Source organism: Acartia tonsa, chromosome 4 (assembly GCF_053477335.1).
Source record: "Acartia tonsa isolate MP-2025a chromosome 4, ASM5347733v1, whole genome shotgun sequence".
NCBI classification, from domain to species: Eukaryota; Metazoa; Arthropoda; class Copepoda; order Calanoida; family Acartiidae; genus Acartia; species Acartia tonsa.
The window spans coordinates 26,865,821-26,883,400 of NC_137263.1; the positions used below are offsets into that span (position 1 = coordinate 26,865,821).

Consider the following 17,580-nt stretch of genomic DNA (forward strand, 5'->3'; position numbering starts at 1 on the left):
TCTAGCTTGTTCACTTATAATTTTCATGTAATGATGAATTTTGTATATAAATATGAATATATTTTTTAGTTTGTTACTTATAATAAAGATAACAAAATATACAATTTATTTTAATCTAAGAACGTGAAAAATTTTAACCATACATGCATAGACCTCAAAAAATAAAACCCCTCATTTTGCCCCCTTGAAAAAAAGCTTGGTTGTTCTTGCATACATGGATAAACATTAGTTGGAAGCAAAACTACTTTATAGCAGGGTATGTAAATGGAGCAGTTATTTTTAAGATTTGCTGTATTCTTATTGGATCCCTGTTTTATTTTTAATATTTTAATGTAAAATATTGTCAGTTTGTTGATGTTGATCAACTATGAACAAGAAATTACATAGTTTCGCTAGTTTTGAGGAAGTAAAAGTGAAATTAACAAATTTATGATGTTGGAGAAAGATAAATTTAAATGTGTAATCCCTGTATCCCTGTAAAATAAAAGAAACATCTCTCGACAGTTCAATATGGAGAAATCTCACATAAATAAAGGCATAGTCAAGAAAACAAGAACAATTTCGTGCAATAAGTTCGGTAAACATTATTCTAATTATTATAGAGAGATAGCTGTAAAGAAGGTATCGGGGTTGAGCTTCAGCTAGAAAACAAATCTACAAATAGAAAGTAATTAAATGTCTACTTTGTATGTATATCATACAATAAACAGTATAAAAGTTTTTTTGTCCGTTAATATCTATATAACCATAGAAACAAGTGAGTTCTTCAATTCAGGGATTCTTGATATAGGTTACGGGTAGGTTCTTATCTATGTTATTTCTTCATTATTTAGAAAGACAGGTAAGTGTCATAAAACATGGAGACGCCTCGACCAACTTTTGTATTCATGCTTGGCTTGAAGAATATATTCACATCTTCACAGAGAGGGGATATTTAGTTGTGATAAAAAAGGAGAGTGAGATGGATGAACTACACGACAATAACTCTTTCCCACGCTTTGCTACACACACACTCACACACACAAACATACACATTACATATAATTACAAGTCATAAATAAAAACCCTTGGGTTAAAAGGGTAATGTTATATTTGCTAGTCTATTTAACTAGTCTTAGAAATAGGCCAATAAAAACCTATGTAAGTTTGTAACTAAATTAAGATATTTGTTGATCAAATTCACTATAAACCTTATATTTAATACAGGAATCTTAACGGATAGACAATTGACGATAATTTAAAATACATCTCCAATGGTGATAAACAAAATCAACTTGTTGTTAATAAATATCATTGATTAAAAAGTTTTGACACTGATAGTTTGTTTTGAATCAATAAATCAAGATTTAGTAAAACTATTCGGAGATGGTGTTTATTTACTTAGTTTCTAAAAAGTAACATGGACAAATAAAACAAGGTTTTTACAAGAAAAAGTTTTTATTGTTTATTTGTGATCTTGGCTACAGACTCCGTGTATTCTAATTAATCTAGATATTTTGTGAGTGTATCGTAGAGTGGAGAAGCTGCTTTAAAGTAAAATAGTAAAGAGAAACCACTATCACATACGGGGTCACCTTTCTTTCTTTTCATTCATCTTTCATATTAAAGCTATTTCAGTTATTAACTAATTGTTATATAATGACTAGTGCATGGCACCTAGCTTATAGGGGGGAGGTTAGGAAAGTAGCCTCAAAGTACCCCAGCTCCCATAAAAACCATATCCAATTCTTACCAGCAATTTCAGATATCTTTATCTTTACACAAAATCATGGTTTTTAAATATTTTTTAGCAGTTTTTTTTTCTCAAATATATCGTTATCTCATCAGATTTGACCACTTTTAAATAGAAAATAGAAAAATAGAAAATTTGTATATGGTTTAAGGACACCCTGTATACTATACGTGACACATGTGCCTTACTTACGAGGTGAAGGAGAGGGAGATGGAGAGGGTGGATAGGGCGCAGAGGAAGTTAGTTAGATTTAATAGGTGGTTCTGTTTTATAATATATGAGGAGCACAGCGGGATCATTTTATTCGCCAGCAACCAGAAAAAATCAAAACAAACAAATCAAGAACATTGAAATTTGTTTAATTTTGAATAACTTAATAATTAATTGGTAATTGATCAAATTATCGAGGAGGGAGGGGACATTGGACATAGTGTAGTGGTTAGCGCACTACGCTGTGGTTGGGAAAAACCGAGTTTAAGTCCCCACATAGACTTTGCACTTGGTTGACAAATGCTGTCGCAATTTGTCAGATTATGATCATGCAACCTTCCCTAAGATGCCCTAGGGTTGTAAGGGGGGAAATTTGTAGGAAGTTAGGATTCTACAAATCAAGCAGCTCTAACCATGCTTTCCCTCATCCATGCTCCTCGTATGAGATTGGCATTAATTAGGGTGGCTTAATATGGAACACCTGCCAAAACTCTAGGCCAGGGTGACGTAATAATTGAGTAGCTTCCACGAGAATTGCGGGTCAGCTTGTAATGTAACATAGAATACAATCAGCTGTGCGCGAAGCTTACCAATCTAAGATTGGCCAAAGGATTCTCACTTCCAGTCTCCGTGTGCATCTGAGTCCTAACTTCAGAGAATCATGGCTATAACAACAACAACATTGGACATTACACTGAGTTTTATTTCCACGTGTTTTATTCATAGGCTCAAAAACTTTGGGTTCTATTATTGAATTTTAATTGGTTGGTTCCAAACTAGTAGCATCCATGAATCAATTTATCGTTCATTGTCTTATCACGTAAGATCCCTGCTAATTATTCATTAAGCAAAATAGCTATTATTTAAAACTGATGAAAAGTATAAACGTGATATAGTCTTCCTCTAGATGCCTTACATCACTATAGTTATCTCAAACTCAAAATCAAAGTATAGATTGGAATCCAAGTAGAAGAAGTGTGCAAGCTAGCCTTAAATTAAATCAGGACATTTAAAATCCAAATGTTTCATTAGCTTTTAATAAAATTGCAACTTTGATTTAAAAGGCTGCTATTAGAGTATTGATTGTAAGTTTTTTTTTCAGATTTTTTCTAGTATATTTTTGCTCCTTTCTCTTGTTTTCTCATTGAGAGTTTTTACAGTTATACATTCCAATATGCAAGCTTTAACCCTTTTCTAATTGTCCAAACGATTTAATTCTTTCAATTTTATTCCTCCCTAATCTGCGCTTATTATCACACCGGGTCATGGCGCAGAGCGCGTCTCGTTTCCCCTTTTGTTTGTCGACGGAAACCAAATCGCTTGGCAAGGATTGAATTAGATTCTAGAAATACGGAGACTTCCTTTTAAATCCATTGTAAAGTACCCTCCTCCCCCCCGGTACCCTAGCTCCCTCTCCTAGTACGCCCTGCCCCAGAGTGAAGACGCAAAATAGTTGGTGTTTGCATTGCATGCGGTTACCTTCATTGAAAATAGCTTTAAATCTAATCATGATATCATAATAAAATCCAAGAACATTGTGCAAAAATACAATAGCTAGTGTAAAGTTTTTAAAAAGTTAAGTTGATAAAAAATAGACATATTAAAATTTTAACGTTACATGTTCCATGAAACCTTAATATTAAATTGGAACTGTGATTATAATATGAAGTAAGGAAATATGAACCTATAATTATTATATCCACGACGATATTAAATTTTCTACCCGGAGCTAAATTTCCAAATTGTTCACTTCACACAAAACACAATACTAAATTAATACTTTTACAAGTGTTATTTTATACCCTTTTTAAATTCATATAATTACATGAATTAAAAAGGAAAGAAAAGTTAGTTATATAAAACATAGTCTTTTTTACCATAATGCTTAAGAAATTGTTAAAATTACCAAATAGTGATGAGAGATGGTGTTGATTATAAAACTAATTATTTTTGTTGTGATGATTCTCACAGAGAAATTTGTGTTGTCTCTGTCACTTGATTGTGCTCCCGGAGATATATCCTTCTCTATTACCATTGGAAACAAATTTTTAACCAAAAATGTTATTGGATTGGTTAAGGTAAGATATCTTATAAAACAAATATCCTATAATATAAACTCTCTTTAAAGATTCAAAAGACATATATTTTTAGTAGCGATGCTACTCTATAATTCACAATGTCCGTCCGTCTGTCCGTTATTAATGAATTGGGGGAAACGTGATCTTCTCGGCTCCTATTCAAGATAGACAGCTGAAATTTTTAGTGAAGATTCCCACTATATATGCCTATCTAATATTTACATTGTTTTGTCTGTCTGTTTGTTATTTGGGGTGCTAGATCGATTCCTAGATTTTTACGTTTTCGTGATTTTCTTAACCCCTTTTCAAGATAAAGGGCTGAAATTTTCAGGGATTAATTAATTTTATATTCTACATATTTTCACCAAGTTTTATCAATATTTTTATATTAATTGGGGTGCTAGATCGATTCCTAGATGTTTTAGGTTTTCATGGTTTTCTTAATTCCTATTCAGGATTGAGGTTGAAATTATCAGGGATTAAGTATGATATTGTTCTACATATTTCCATCAAGTTTCATTAAGATTTGTCTATTAATTGCGGTGCTAGATCGATTTATAGATTTTTAGGTTTTCATGATTATAAGGTTGCGTGATGATTTCCCTATTTTACCAATATTAATATTTATTATATGACACTGCTTTATAGTTTTTTATTTCCTGATATACAATCATAATTTTTGAGCTTTGCTACTTATGGATGTTGTCATCCTTGTTTATTCCTTTTTTTCTAACATCTTAATTGAACTGATCAAACAATTGTATTCCATGAACAAAATGAGAAACAATAAGTTGTGTTTCTATCTATATTATTTTAAGTAGTAAGGTTTCTATTTTTTCCAATAAGGTCTCGCCAACCACTAAACCATATGAGTTCTCCATTTATAGGAAGCTAACATTAGGTTCCGGGATGGTTATGACTTAGGAGATATTTTAGTTTTTGACACAAGTATTGTAGTCAGTGGCGTATAGTAAGGGGATGTCAACGCCTCATTTAAAAATGATATAGGAAAAACGTATTATTTCTGACAATTCATCTTTTTATTAGCTTTTATTGTCATCCTTGTTTCGTTTCATTTGCATAATGATGCCGTGCTATAAATAGTCGATTTTCTTATTATAAAGCATTTGGGTAAGGTTGTCTTTCTACTATATCTATTTACTAAAACCAAATCGCCGAATCAATGAATAAATATGTATAGGATGTGTATAAAGTAGAGGACTGTATACAATATTGTAAAGCAGAACAAAAGTGCCAAGCTTTTAATTTCAAGACAACACAACAGTGTCAACTTTTAGCAAAAAAATCAGGTAAGTTGTTGCTTTTTATAAATTAAAGAAAGTATGAAAAATTAAAGAAAATAAAAAATAACCACAAAAGCTAAGATCTAAAATTTAGAAGGTAGGGCAAACAAACATTAATATATGTAGAGTGTCAGAATTTGATTGGCATAATATATATTTCTAGGTCTGAAAAATATTGTATGCAAGAACTTTTTACATTTTTTGGGCTTTTTAAAGAAATGCTACGCTTATAATGTCATACCTTGTTGTGCTAGGAATCATATTATAAGGATAATTATAACGTTGGCTGAATCATTTTTTAAAATTATCCTCTGTCTTATTATAAACAATTTTAATATCGTATTTTTTTATTGCATTGAATACAATCAAGTGTATATTGAAATCAAGCTCGTTAATATAAAATACTAGCGGCTATGCCCAATAGTTGACCCCCCCCCCCCCCTTCAATTTCAGTTTTAAAAGGAAAAAGAAAAAAATATAATTTTTTTTTGTTGGGGGGAGAGGTCATTTTTATTGGAAGGGTGGAGATACCCTTCCCCAAAATAGTTTTAAAACCTTCCCTGGATCTATAAGAAGCTTCAGCGTAAAGAAGGACCATATCGGTTAGCGAGATCCTTTGCTACAGACAAAAAAAGCTTATTACTTTATATAATAGGATTAATTAATATTTAGATGATTCAAATGATCTGACTTCTGATGAATATAATATATATGGAGAGAAGATTTGTGTACCTGATTTACTACAATTATGTCCTCTTAATAGTCCATGGATGGTCGAGACTATTTATAACTTCAATATACAAAATCCCCAGGTGAAAATATTTTATTATACTAAAGACTTACGGATTTCTCCAATAGTAATTTAAAGTCTTTTAGATGATAAGACCATTACCGACAGACGAACCAAGTATATAGAATATACTTCTCCATGGTATAAAGAATATTTACATAAAAATAATCAGCCGTCTATCTTGAATATCAGACAAGAAAATCATTCTTTTTCTCGTATTCATTCGAATCCGGTGGATAGGAACCGGTTCTCATTCATATAAAAAAAACTATGTCTAGCATCGTATTATATCCAGCTTTCTACGAATATAAAAATGTACAATAAGAAATTATTATTACATTATTTTTTAGACATCTGTAAATTCAAGCTCTGAAATTGATTGTGCTGTAAAATGCTTAAAAAAGAAGACGAAATGCAGGTAAACTAAGTTAAACTTTGTAATATTTTCCAGCACGGCTTTGAATTTGATTGATTTAATTCCATGCACTGCACTGGATAAAAACAGGCTCTGAACCTTGATTAAAAGTTAAGTTTATTTTATTTTATTTTCATGGAAAAGAAGCTGTCTTAGTTTTTTTGCTTTTTATTTAAGATAGCTAGTCGGTGCTTTTAGTAAGTAGTAGATGTAAAATTTTCCATAGAATTTAGATATGCAATCGTTTTTTTTTGTAGACCTCTTATTTTTGAAGTAATTTTTCTATAAAATCAGTATAAACATGTGTTCATGTCACAGTTTTTTTTCAACGGAAATGAATTGATTGAAAAATATTCATCTATAGATTTATATCTAAACTACGATAACAAAAAGTGCACCTATAGGCATTTAAGTATAGAAATTAACTATAATGTATTAAAACAGGGATGACAACATCCATAAGTAGCGAACGCAAAAAAATGTGGAAAGGCCAATTGAATAAGTGATTTATAGTGCAGATATTCAGTGATATTAATAAATAAACATATATCTAGATAGTAAAAATCACAAAACCTTTTTATATTAAATATAAATATTGGTCTTTTGTAGCATGACCGACAGACTGACGTTCCAAGGAAATTTTTACTGAATGCTCATTGGTATAGAAAATTCAAATAATTCTAGTCGTATATCTTTAAAAGCACGTTTCCCTTTCACTGCTTCTCAAAGACGGACATTTGAGATTGAGAAATGAAGCTCAATAATCCTGACTTTTTATTTGTTTTCTAACCAAAGTTCATTGTTATTATCTGTCGTAAGATTATCTTGCTCAAATGTCTTAGATTTTTAGATTTGCTTGCCAATCAATAGATTACCTCTTACTGTTAATAGGATTCACACGCACGGTTAATGCATTTGAACTGATCTTTTATGTAGAAAAGATTAGACATTGAAAAAAAACTTGTAAATTGAAAACTACATGTTAGGTGCGATTCCACTTTCACTAACCAATAACTCGTATCAAACCTCTTTTTTCTAATGAAAGGTTTGTGGAATGTTAATGAATTTACTTTACTTAATTTGCATGATATCAACATTTAGATTGTAACATTTTAAACCTTCACACAATTTTCTAAGCAATTGAAACCAAGGACTTAATGTCATGAAATTGTGATATTTTAATTTAGAATCAATTTACATTTCATCATTTATTTAAACTATAAAAAAATATACAAAAATTAGGTTTATTAGTTATGAATAATTTTTTTAATTGCTTCGATGGTTATAGGATAAGGAAATAATTTTTACCAGGTAAAGTGATATTGATTTAGTATGATTTTAATATTATTAAATTTCAATTTTTTTACATTCGTCAGAAGATTTTATCATAGAACTTTATCTGGATAGAAATCCGTGACTTATTTACATAGATTGAACAATTAAAATACAATATTTCGTTTTTTTTTTATAATTTTATGAATTAGCTAGTTACAGCAACTCTATTATTATCCATCTTTTAATATTTCTTTAAGCACTAAAAAAAAACATTGATAATTCATTTAAAAATATTTTCCTTAATTGATGTTTTGTTATTTTTTACTTTCTAATTTTATGATGATTATTCTTGCTTGCCTGGATACTTTTAACTAAGGTTTAATTAAACTTAAGATCATTTAAATTCGTGAACATGCGTCTTTTTCACACTTTCTCTCAATTTTTTTTTATCACTGGCGCGGCGTATAAATATTTGTTTCCAGTATTATTAACTCCTTGAATCATAAACAGTTTTATGCAATACTGAAAAATCGTGTATTTTACCGTTTTATAGACAATTTTCTACAAATGTAATAAAAATCATAAAATTAATACAAGTAATTTTTGGCCCGGGGTCAACAAAACTGGAATTTAATTTTTTACTTTACTATCCGTGGAAAGCTATAATGCATGCGATAAATAACTATCAAAATTTGGCATTCAACCAATTTTTAACAATTTACTAATGAAACTAATGTTGTTTTATAATATTAGCTTTTTTAGTTTGATTTTTGTAACGATTCCTGTGTCAATAGTTTAGTAACATTTCATGTATTTATGGTACTCTAAAAAATGTCGGGCACTTTTTCGATTTTGATTGACTACCTCCTGAAGTAAGATTTTTATGTAATTTTCCTAGGATTTTGCTTACATTTTATATCATAATATTACTAGCGAAGCTACTCTACAAAAGAATCACATTGAGTAAAACGTCCATATTAAATCTTGTAATTTTGTATCTATAGCCTTATTTATTATTCCATCTGTAGAAGTTAAAAACTTACTAACTGTCATCCGTGTTCCCATGAATATTGCATCAATTACGAAACAAATGCGGTTATATTGTTTTACTGATTGAAAGCTTATCACGACAATACACTATATCCCATTATATAAAGTAGTAACCTTTTTGTCTGTTGCGTAGGATATGGGTTTCCTTTACGGTGAAGTTTATAGGTCCAGGAAAAGTTTCTAACTAATTTTGATGTGGATATCTTCACCCTCCCCCCTAAAAATGATCCCCAAAAAATTGTTTATACCTTTTCTTTTAAAAACTCAAATTGAAAATTGAGGAGGAGTTGTTTTCCCATAAAACCTTTAGTACCCCTAGTATACAATAGTGTGTTTTTCATAATATCAGAGTTTACATGGATTGACTACATTAAAATATATACATGTATATATGTATATAAATACATATACAGTCAAGTGATTTTGTTTGCATATTTTCTATTTATTGCTTCTTTTTATTGTAGATTGTTTTATCATTTTTAAAAGCGAAGCTTTTCTATAATTAGGGTCGGTCCGTCCGTCCGTCCGTCCGTCCGTCCGTCCGTACGTCCGTCCGTCCGTCCGTCCGTCCGTCCGAGATAGATACCTTTTATTCGTTAATTTAGGCATGTTAGAATTGTCCTATCGATTTCAAACTTTGCATGATGATTCCTGTAGTAGTTAGGTACGATTTAGAAAGCGTAGCAACTCTATAATCATTACCAGAATGTCCGTACGTCCATTTTAAACATGTTGATTTTTCTACTTTTTTAACAACAAATTTTCAAGTGTTCTAATTATCCGTTTGATCTGATTTTTGGTATATTGATTCCTGGGACAACAAAGAACAATATTATAAGCGAAGCAACTCTAAAATCAAGTCCAAAAATGTAAGTATGTCCATAAACATTATCCTGATTCAAGCAGTTTTTCAACATATTTACTTACAATTTTGCTTCGACTCTTATACTTTTAAATTCTGATTATTCAGTTCAGATACTATACAAGTGTTAATGTCTGTTTGTCCTACCGTTTCAGTGCTTCGCTTTTATGGATGTTGTCATCCTTGTTTAACATGAAACATTGTGTATTGGACTTATCAAATAAAAATAACATGTTTAATTAAACTGTGTTGATCACTCTATGTTTTATATATAACTAGAGACTACGCCCATAAATACTTTCATAGGAACCTCAAGGAAGGGAAAGTCGATCCTTATCATTTTAGCTTTAATAAAAAAAAATTTGAAAAAAAAATTTCTATGGACAATTTTTCTTGGGATTGTGTATGTCCCCTCCTGCCCTCTTTAAACCTTCTCTGTATCTATAAGAAACTGTAAATGACAACCAAATTGGTTAAGTGGTTAGTGAGAATCTTCGCTTATGACAGACACAACCATATACATTCTGTTGCGTTTTTTTTGCATTGAGTTTTACTTTTAAGAGTTTTAAGACACAGTCCTAATATGGTAGTTGCACACCCGCTAGTTTATTTCAATTTAGAATTAATTTGAAAGTTGTTTTGTAGATGATGGTGTGTGAAAATAATGCTTATCTTACCAGAAAATTGCGCAAACTTAACCTTGTTTTTACTTCAAATCTTTGCCAACTCATAAGATTATTTGCCTACGGAGAGTTACGCAATTGCTTGTCTCATAATTGCGTCAGGCGTAAACCCTAACAATGGATAATTTAGGCACATTTTTTTATCTTATTATCAAGGTTTGCTTTTGTCAAAAGTTTTATATCAATTTACAACAAACAACTTTTCTGCAAATAAGACTATATAATAACGTTATATTTTTTAATGATTTGGTAAGGTCCGTTTGTTAAGATCTTTCGAATGGCCAGACTGATTTGGTTCTTATTCGTCAGCCTCAGTCGCAGCCACGCTGCAAACGCAAATTAATATTCAGCCGTAGTCGCGAAGCAATTAGGTGCGGCTGCTTATATCATATTTTTTATAAATACCAATTTTTTTAGTGTTTTTTTAATAATACTTATACAAATTGTAATAAAAATCAGAAATTAAAAGTAATTAATTAAAATTATGGTTATTTAGCGGCCATATGGTCATTAATGATTTGGAAAGCTTTACTTTCATATTTGTGATATATGCATTCCTTACAGCCATATTTAATTCTCACAATTCTTATTTGTATGCAAAAAAAAGTGAATACACATATGTTAAATACCAATATTTTTATGCAGACCAAGAAGAACAATACTCAGAAGTGCAAAGTTGCAAAAAAAAATTTTAAAAGTGATCATTATAAAAAAGTAACAGAATCATTCTGTGTCTGTCTGTCTGTACCGAAGGATATCGCTAACCTCTAAACCGATATGCTTCTACTTTACGATGTGGCTTCTCATAGGTCCTGTGAAGGTTTTTAACTGTTTTGGGGGAAAACACCTTTTCCCAAGAGAAACCGACCCTAAAAATCTTCGTTCCCAATATTTTTTTTGCATTTTTCCTTTAAAAATTAAAATTAAAAATAGAGGGTGGGCGATCTCCCAAATCCTCCCAAAAAAATATCCTCCTCCTTAGCCGTTTGTATACCATGAAGGAGAACATTAACAAAAACAATGAATACTGACAGCTATTAAGCCGTTATTCCAATTGAGATTGAGTTTATTACAACCTCATTATTTGTACAAATTTTGACAGATAACGAAACCTTTAATTGTTAGGCTTTTGTCTTGAAGTCCTTACTTTTTATGGTATTAAGCTAGCAAAAAATGTTAGAATTTAAAAATTTGTCTAAAGTTAAGAATTATAAATAGTGGTTCATTTAATAAAATTTTCTCATGGCTAATACAAAAATCATAATACTTATCTTTTTTTGTTGTTGCTTTGTAATTTTCATCATAAATGAGTTTAATAAACCGTTCTAGATAAATTTTTTAAAAGTTTTAATAGTTTTCATAGAAATCATAAAATTTGCCATATTTTTAAATTAATATTATATTTTAGTTCAGCAAGTTTTGATCCTAAACGAGGACTTTGTCATTTCTCCCAATGGAATCTGGACACAACTCTGAGAGATGAATTATTGACGGCTTCACCTGGAGCTGTGTATCTGGAGCCAGGTTGCCAGCTGGCAGCAGATACCTGTGGCATCACTGAAATGTCCGGCAGGATTGCTAAGACAGTGGATAGTGTTTATGAAGGAGTTTTTACAAGGACACAGTGTAAAGAACTTTGCAAGAAAAGCAGTTTCAGGTAGGTTTGTCCTTAATCAAATATTTTTATCCGTTGAAGTCATATCATGTTTGTTAACATGAATCTAGAGAGAAAGATATAGAAACAAATATAAGAAAGTTTGAGTGACTGTACCGTCCAGGGACAAGGGGTAATAAAAAAATTACAGTTACGTTGTCAAACACATCAGATCCCAATTCATGCATAATTATGTTATTTACCGACCGGAAATCACGCCCTCATTCTTCTCTTTATGGAATGTTTATATGTCTATGGTTAGTGAAGGGTAAGTGAAAGATAAATATAAGGACGAAGGAAATTAAGGGAGGAGGAAGTTAAGGGAAGTAATGATGAAGTGAACATAATTTAATATCTTGCACCTTTAATTAACAGGCAACCCTAGCAGTACCGATTAACAGACAGAAGGACAGACAGTCAGACACAAACAAATGTAAATTTTTAAAAATTTTATATAGGTGTCGGAGTTTCGATTGGAATGAAATTGGATTTGGAGTATGTAGACTCAGTCATCATACTACACAATCTTCAAGGTCAGATTTTTATTCTTCTAGGTCAGATATATTGTCTTCTAGGTCAGATATATGGTCTTCTAGGTCAGATATATGGTCTTCTAGGTCGGATATATGGTCTTCTAGGTCGGATATGTGGTATTTAAGGTCAGATATGTTGCCTTCAAGGTCTGGTAAATGGTCTTCTAGGTCATAGTTATGGTCTTCTTGGTCAGATATATGGTCTTCAAAGATATGTGGTTATTTAACCAGTGGGCCATCTTTAGCTACCTGTCCAAACAAATTTAAATTCATGTTTTGTCCCCAAAGGGGATGAACTACTAGCCTTTTATAAGGCAACTTTTAGCGAGTTTTCTACTGAGGGTATAAACGATTTTTCTAAAATAATCTTTTATATATTTTATTATGAACCAATGATGGTAAATGATTAATTGTTTCCCTTTTTCTATTTTTCTTTTTCTCTCTGATTTGTTTAAAGTAATACTACCTTTATCACAGTATCTAAAGAAACATTCAATGATAAATTAAATTATTTCAAACTTTTATGTGACAAATTTTTGGCAGTAATGTAAAAAAAAATTTTCTATTTTGGCTCAAAAATTTCCAAAACTTCTTTGTTATTAATTTTGACCTTTGTTGCAGGTATATAAACTCTGGATACCTATCTCTGAGTGGAGCTCGTATCTATGAGATGACCCCGTGCTATAACGTGACAGTGGTGTGTACAGCTGAGAGTATGATTGTCCAGGTCCAGGCACAGTCCATCTTCAGAGGAAAAATTTATACAATGACTAGGCCACATTCTTGTATGAATGACGTCAGGTAATACATTTTCTCAGGGATTTAAAGGGATAAGATAAGATGTACATCTAATGAAAATTAACAAAAATTACCCCTTTTGTAGATTACTTTTAGTGGTTGAAACATTTGGACACTCAACTTAATGACCCAACCACTAAAGATTCAATAAAATTCCCCAAATTCAGCCAACTAATAAGAAAACCTCATTGAAAATTTTTAAGGACTAGTGTAATAAAAAGTCCTATGTCCTCTCCCATCCTTTTTTTCTAACACCCAGGCTGGCAAAAAATTTTAAAGGCCCTAAAGAGCAATAAAGAGCTGGGTAAAATATCTCTTTTGAATGCAATGAGACACAAGACAGCCGAAAATCAGTTGCGAAACATAAATTTTCAAATGAAATTAATTGAATGAATGACAGCCAATGACCACAGATAAAGAAATGAAAATGATTATTAGTAACTACAAAAAATGTATAATTTTTTAGATCCAGTAATGAATTTGAGCTGAGTATTGGCTACAAAGATGTCAGATGTTCTGTTCAAAGAGACACAACTGGCGGTTACACGGCTGATGTCATCATTCAACATCATGATGTTGTCATCACTAGTCTAGATGTTGGTATGTATGTATGTAGTGAACCTTTAGGGATAGGAGGGATAGTTATACATAGCTGATGTCATTATTCAACATCATGATGTTGTCATCACTAGTCTAGATGTTGGTATGTATGTATGTAGTGACCCTACAGGGATAGGAGGGATAGTTATACATAGATGATGTCATTATTCAACATAATGATGTTGTCATCACTAGTCTAGATGTTGGTATGTATGTATGTAGTGACCCTACAGGGATAGGAGAGATAGTTATACATAGATGATGTCATTATTCAACATAATGATGTTGTCATCACTAGTCTAGATGTTGGTATGTATGTATGTAGTGACCCTACAGGGATAGGAGGGATAGTTATACATAGATGATGTCATTATTCAACAGTCATAATGATGTTGTCATCACTAGTCTAGATGTTGGTATGTATGTATGTAGTGACCCCACGGGGATAATAGGATAGTTTTACATAGCTGATGTCATTATTCTAAATCAAGTTGATGTCATCTTGTAAAGCCTGGGGTTATGATGTTGAGCGGAGGAGTTCAGAAAATTATTCACAGCAATATTTAGGCATAGACTAGATTAATTTATATTTATTATTCTTGGGTGCAAATTCGTCCTTACCTAATATTCTTATTTTATTGTTTAGGATTCCATGCAAGATGTGAGTATGGAATGAATAATCTCCATGTAAAGACCGCTTTCCAACTACCCGAGGATATAACTGATAGTGATACAGAAACAGCCGCAGCTCTTATAGCACCTCCAAACATTACTATGAGAATAGCGGATCAAGATGGTAATAATATCAACACAGCTAAGGTGAGTGGTAGGCCTAGAATACCAACCATATGTTTTACAAATAGATTTAGGAAAGTTGGGTTAGAATAGTAAAAGAATTAGGTTACATTAGTGCATAGGTTTTCCAATTGGTTTACCTTGGGTCTTCAGCGTGGTTAATATCTGGATTTTCATGTTTCAGCAATTCATAAAAAAAGCGTGCGGAATGTGGGTTTTAACACCCCCTTTAAATTAAGATTGGGAATGCCTGCAATCCCCTCTTTTCTGTCTCTTAAGAAATACTCCACCCTGACAAAACCCTGTGCACGCTTTTGGTTGGTTTATATTATAAAAGTCACAAATAAAACAACACTTTGTGGGATAATTAAAGAACATGATTGGCGCGCGAGATGAGGATTCAGAATCCTGTGACATTGTCTTCCCTGTAGGTTATCTAATAATGGCCTACACAGTACACCTCTGGGGAATATCTGTTCACGCGCTTAAGTAACGGATACAGTTTAATACAGAGAATTGTTTAGATTGGTGATCCCCTGTCCTTAATATTTGATATTGGCGAGGAGAGTGGCTACAGAATGTTTATCAAGGATCTCATGGCAATGGACGGAGCTGATACCAATCAAATTCTTCTTATTGACTCAAAAGGTATGATCCTTTAATACAGTTAAAGAATACAAAAAAAAATTTTGACGCAACATAGTAGTTTAAAATATCTTAACTATTAAAATGTTAATTTTTTTGAATTAGTTTATTTCATTCGACATGTTTTAAAGTAGATGTCTTATTCAGGTTGTCCATCAAACCCTGGCCTAATGGAATCCCTGGAGGCAGTGCCCAACTCCAGCTCTCTCAGGACAAAGTTTGATGCCTTCAAATTTCCCAGCAGTGACACTGTTCAGTTCCAGGCTCTGGTGACCCTGTGTATGCCAACCTGTGCTCCTGTACAGTGTCCACCACATCATATAGAATACGATTATTATATCAACGAGGAAACAGCAACCAGCATCCCAGGTTTAAATTCCACAAGGAATAGGAGAATGGCTGTTGATGAGGATGAAATTGTAGGCAACCAGACAGTGATTGTGGCGGGTATTATGGTTATCATGGACAGGTTTCCATTTAATGAGGATAGTCTCAATATATCCAATGAGAACAGGACGGATAGAGTGGAGAGTAATGTAAGGCCAGGTATAACTGGTGGTGGTGGTCCCTCGGCAGTTCTTATCTGGATTTTGCTACTCTGTGTACAGGTAAACTGGTACAGCTAGTTTTTATTCAATTATAAGATTATATTCTATTGTTGAATGTTGGTTAATGTCTGTCCATGTTTAAATAAAAATAGATCATTTTTTTTAAGTAAAGGGCATTCATAGGAGGTCACAGTTAAAAATTTTATCTTGAAAATACTATTAAATATTATAGATTTATTTTTATTTGACAAATTAACCAACTTAATTTTCATCATTATTTAACCATTCGGTTTTTTCTATCTCTAAAAACAAAGGTTGTTAAATAAAAGGGTGAAGGAAGCAAAAATTGACTTTGACTCACTCATAGTAGGAAATTTATTATCAAACAGGGGACATGCACAAAATATTTTAGCCCTCTAGCTGTAATAGGAGGTATAGGAGCTGAGATAATAGGGGGGCGTTGAACGCCCCTCCCCCCCCCCCCCACCCTCGACCGATAAAGGTGCTGCAAGGGGCCCAACCGTTAAGGGATAAGCACCCATTGACTTTCTTTCTTTACACTTTATGTTTCAAATTAAAATATTTTTTTTGTTCAAATGAACAAATAGTCAATTTTTTTTAGAATGAAATTTCCTAATAAGATTTTGTATTTCTATTATTCTGAATTATTCAGATGTTGGTGCTGATATTATGGCTCTGGGCATACAAGAAACAAAAGAGATTAACATCAGACTTATAAACTTATCATATCCTTCAAATTCTTATGATGCTAAATTTCTGACATTTAAATTATATATTCCATAAATTATAGAAATTATCTTTTTTCAAACAATAAAAAAGGAAAAAATAATTTTTGAGTGTTTTTTAGAATTAAAAAATTGTAAAATAAATTTATTTATTGAAAGTCTCAAGAATCCTTATATGAAACCACAATTTTGTATGTAAATATTAAATTATAAATCATTTATGCAACATTTAGAATAATTGTTGTTAACAAGTTAACTAGACTGTGATAGAGTTAATAGAAATATAAAATTTTCTTCTTTTTTTTATATATTTTCTCACCTAAATATACTAAAATGTAGAATAAGCCTCCACAATGAATTTTAGTTTTTCCTTCTGAAACTACAATATTAAAAAAGGGGTTGAGGGGTCGAATTCAACCACCTCTAGAGACCAAAGAGGCCTCTAGTGGCGTATCTGCTAGTATATGAAGAACCAACAAGAAAGCAGAAGAAAATATTTTAAAAGTTGTAACAAAATTGTTATTTTTTAAATAACCTCTTTCTATTTATTTTTTCTTGAAATCATTATGTTTATGAAAACAAAATCCTACGTCAAATAAAAAATTTAAATTGGTGTACTTACATACATATACCCATAACATATCTGACCAATACAAGTTTTCTGAATGCATAATATCTAGATCTTTATACGCTTTTTACGCTTATGCTCTCTGAAATGCGCAACTGACGCGCGCAGACAACCAGTTAATGTTGGGTCAGTTATATTTCATCTAGTTATATTTAAGTTTGAAATAACGGTTCAAAGAAAAAAAATTTTTGTGTATATTTTAGATTGTTTTAAAGAATATATTTTATATATATT

At 31.6% G+C, this 17,580-nt stretch overlaps 1 protein-coding gene across 1 annotated transcript; it reads left to right on the top strand.

Moving 5' to 3' along the window:
* The first annotated feature begins 3,393 nt into the window (after positions 1 to 3,393).
* LOC145316614 (uncharacterized) lies at positions 3,394 to 17,010 on the top strand. The gene is made up of 12 exons (XM_080157252.1): positions 3,394 to 4,020; positions 5,222 to 5,330; positions 5,997 to 6,136; positions 6,465 to 6,532; positions 11,808 to 12,056; positions 12,512 to 12,586; positions 13,208 to 13,387; positions 13,851 to 13,984; positions 14,631 to 14,803; positions 15,304 to 15,427; positions 15,572 to 16,032; positions 16,646 to 17,010. The coding sequence occupies exons 1-12, from the start codon at positions 3,865 to 3,867 to the stop codon at positions 16,709 to 16,711; spliced, it is 1,935 nt and encodes a 644-aa protein (XP_080013378.1). The 5' UTR covers positions 3,394 to 3,864; the 3' UTR covers positions 16,712 to 17,010.
* Positions 17,011 to 17,580: the final 570 nt, after the last annotated feature.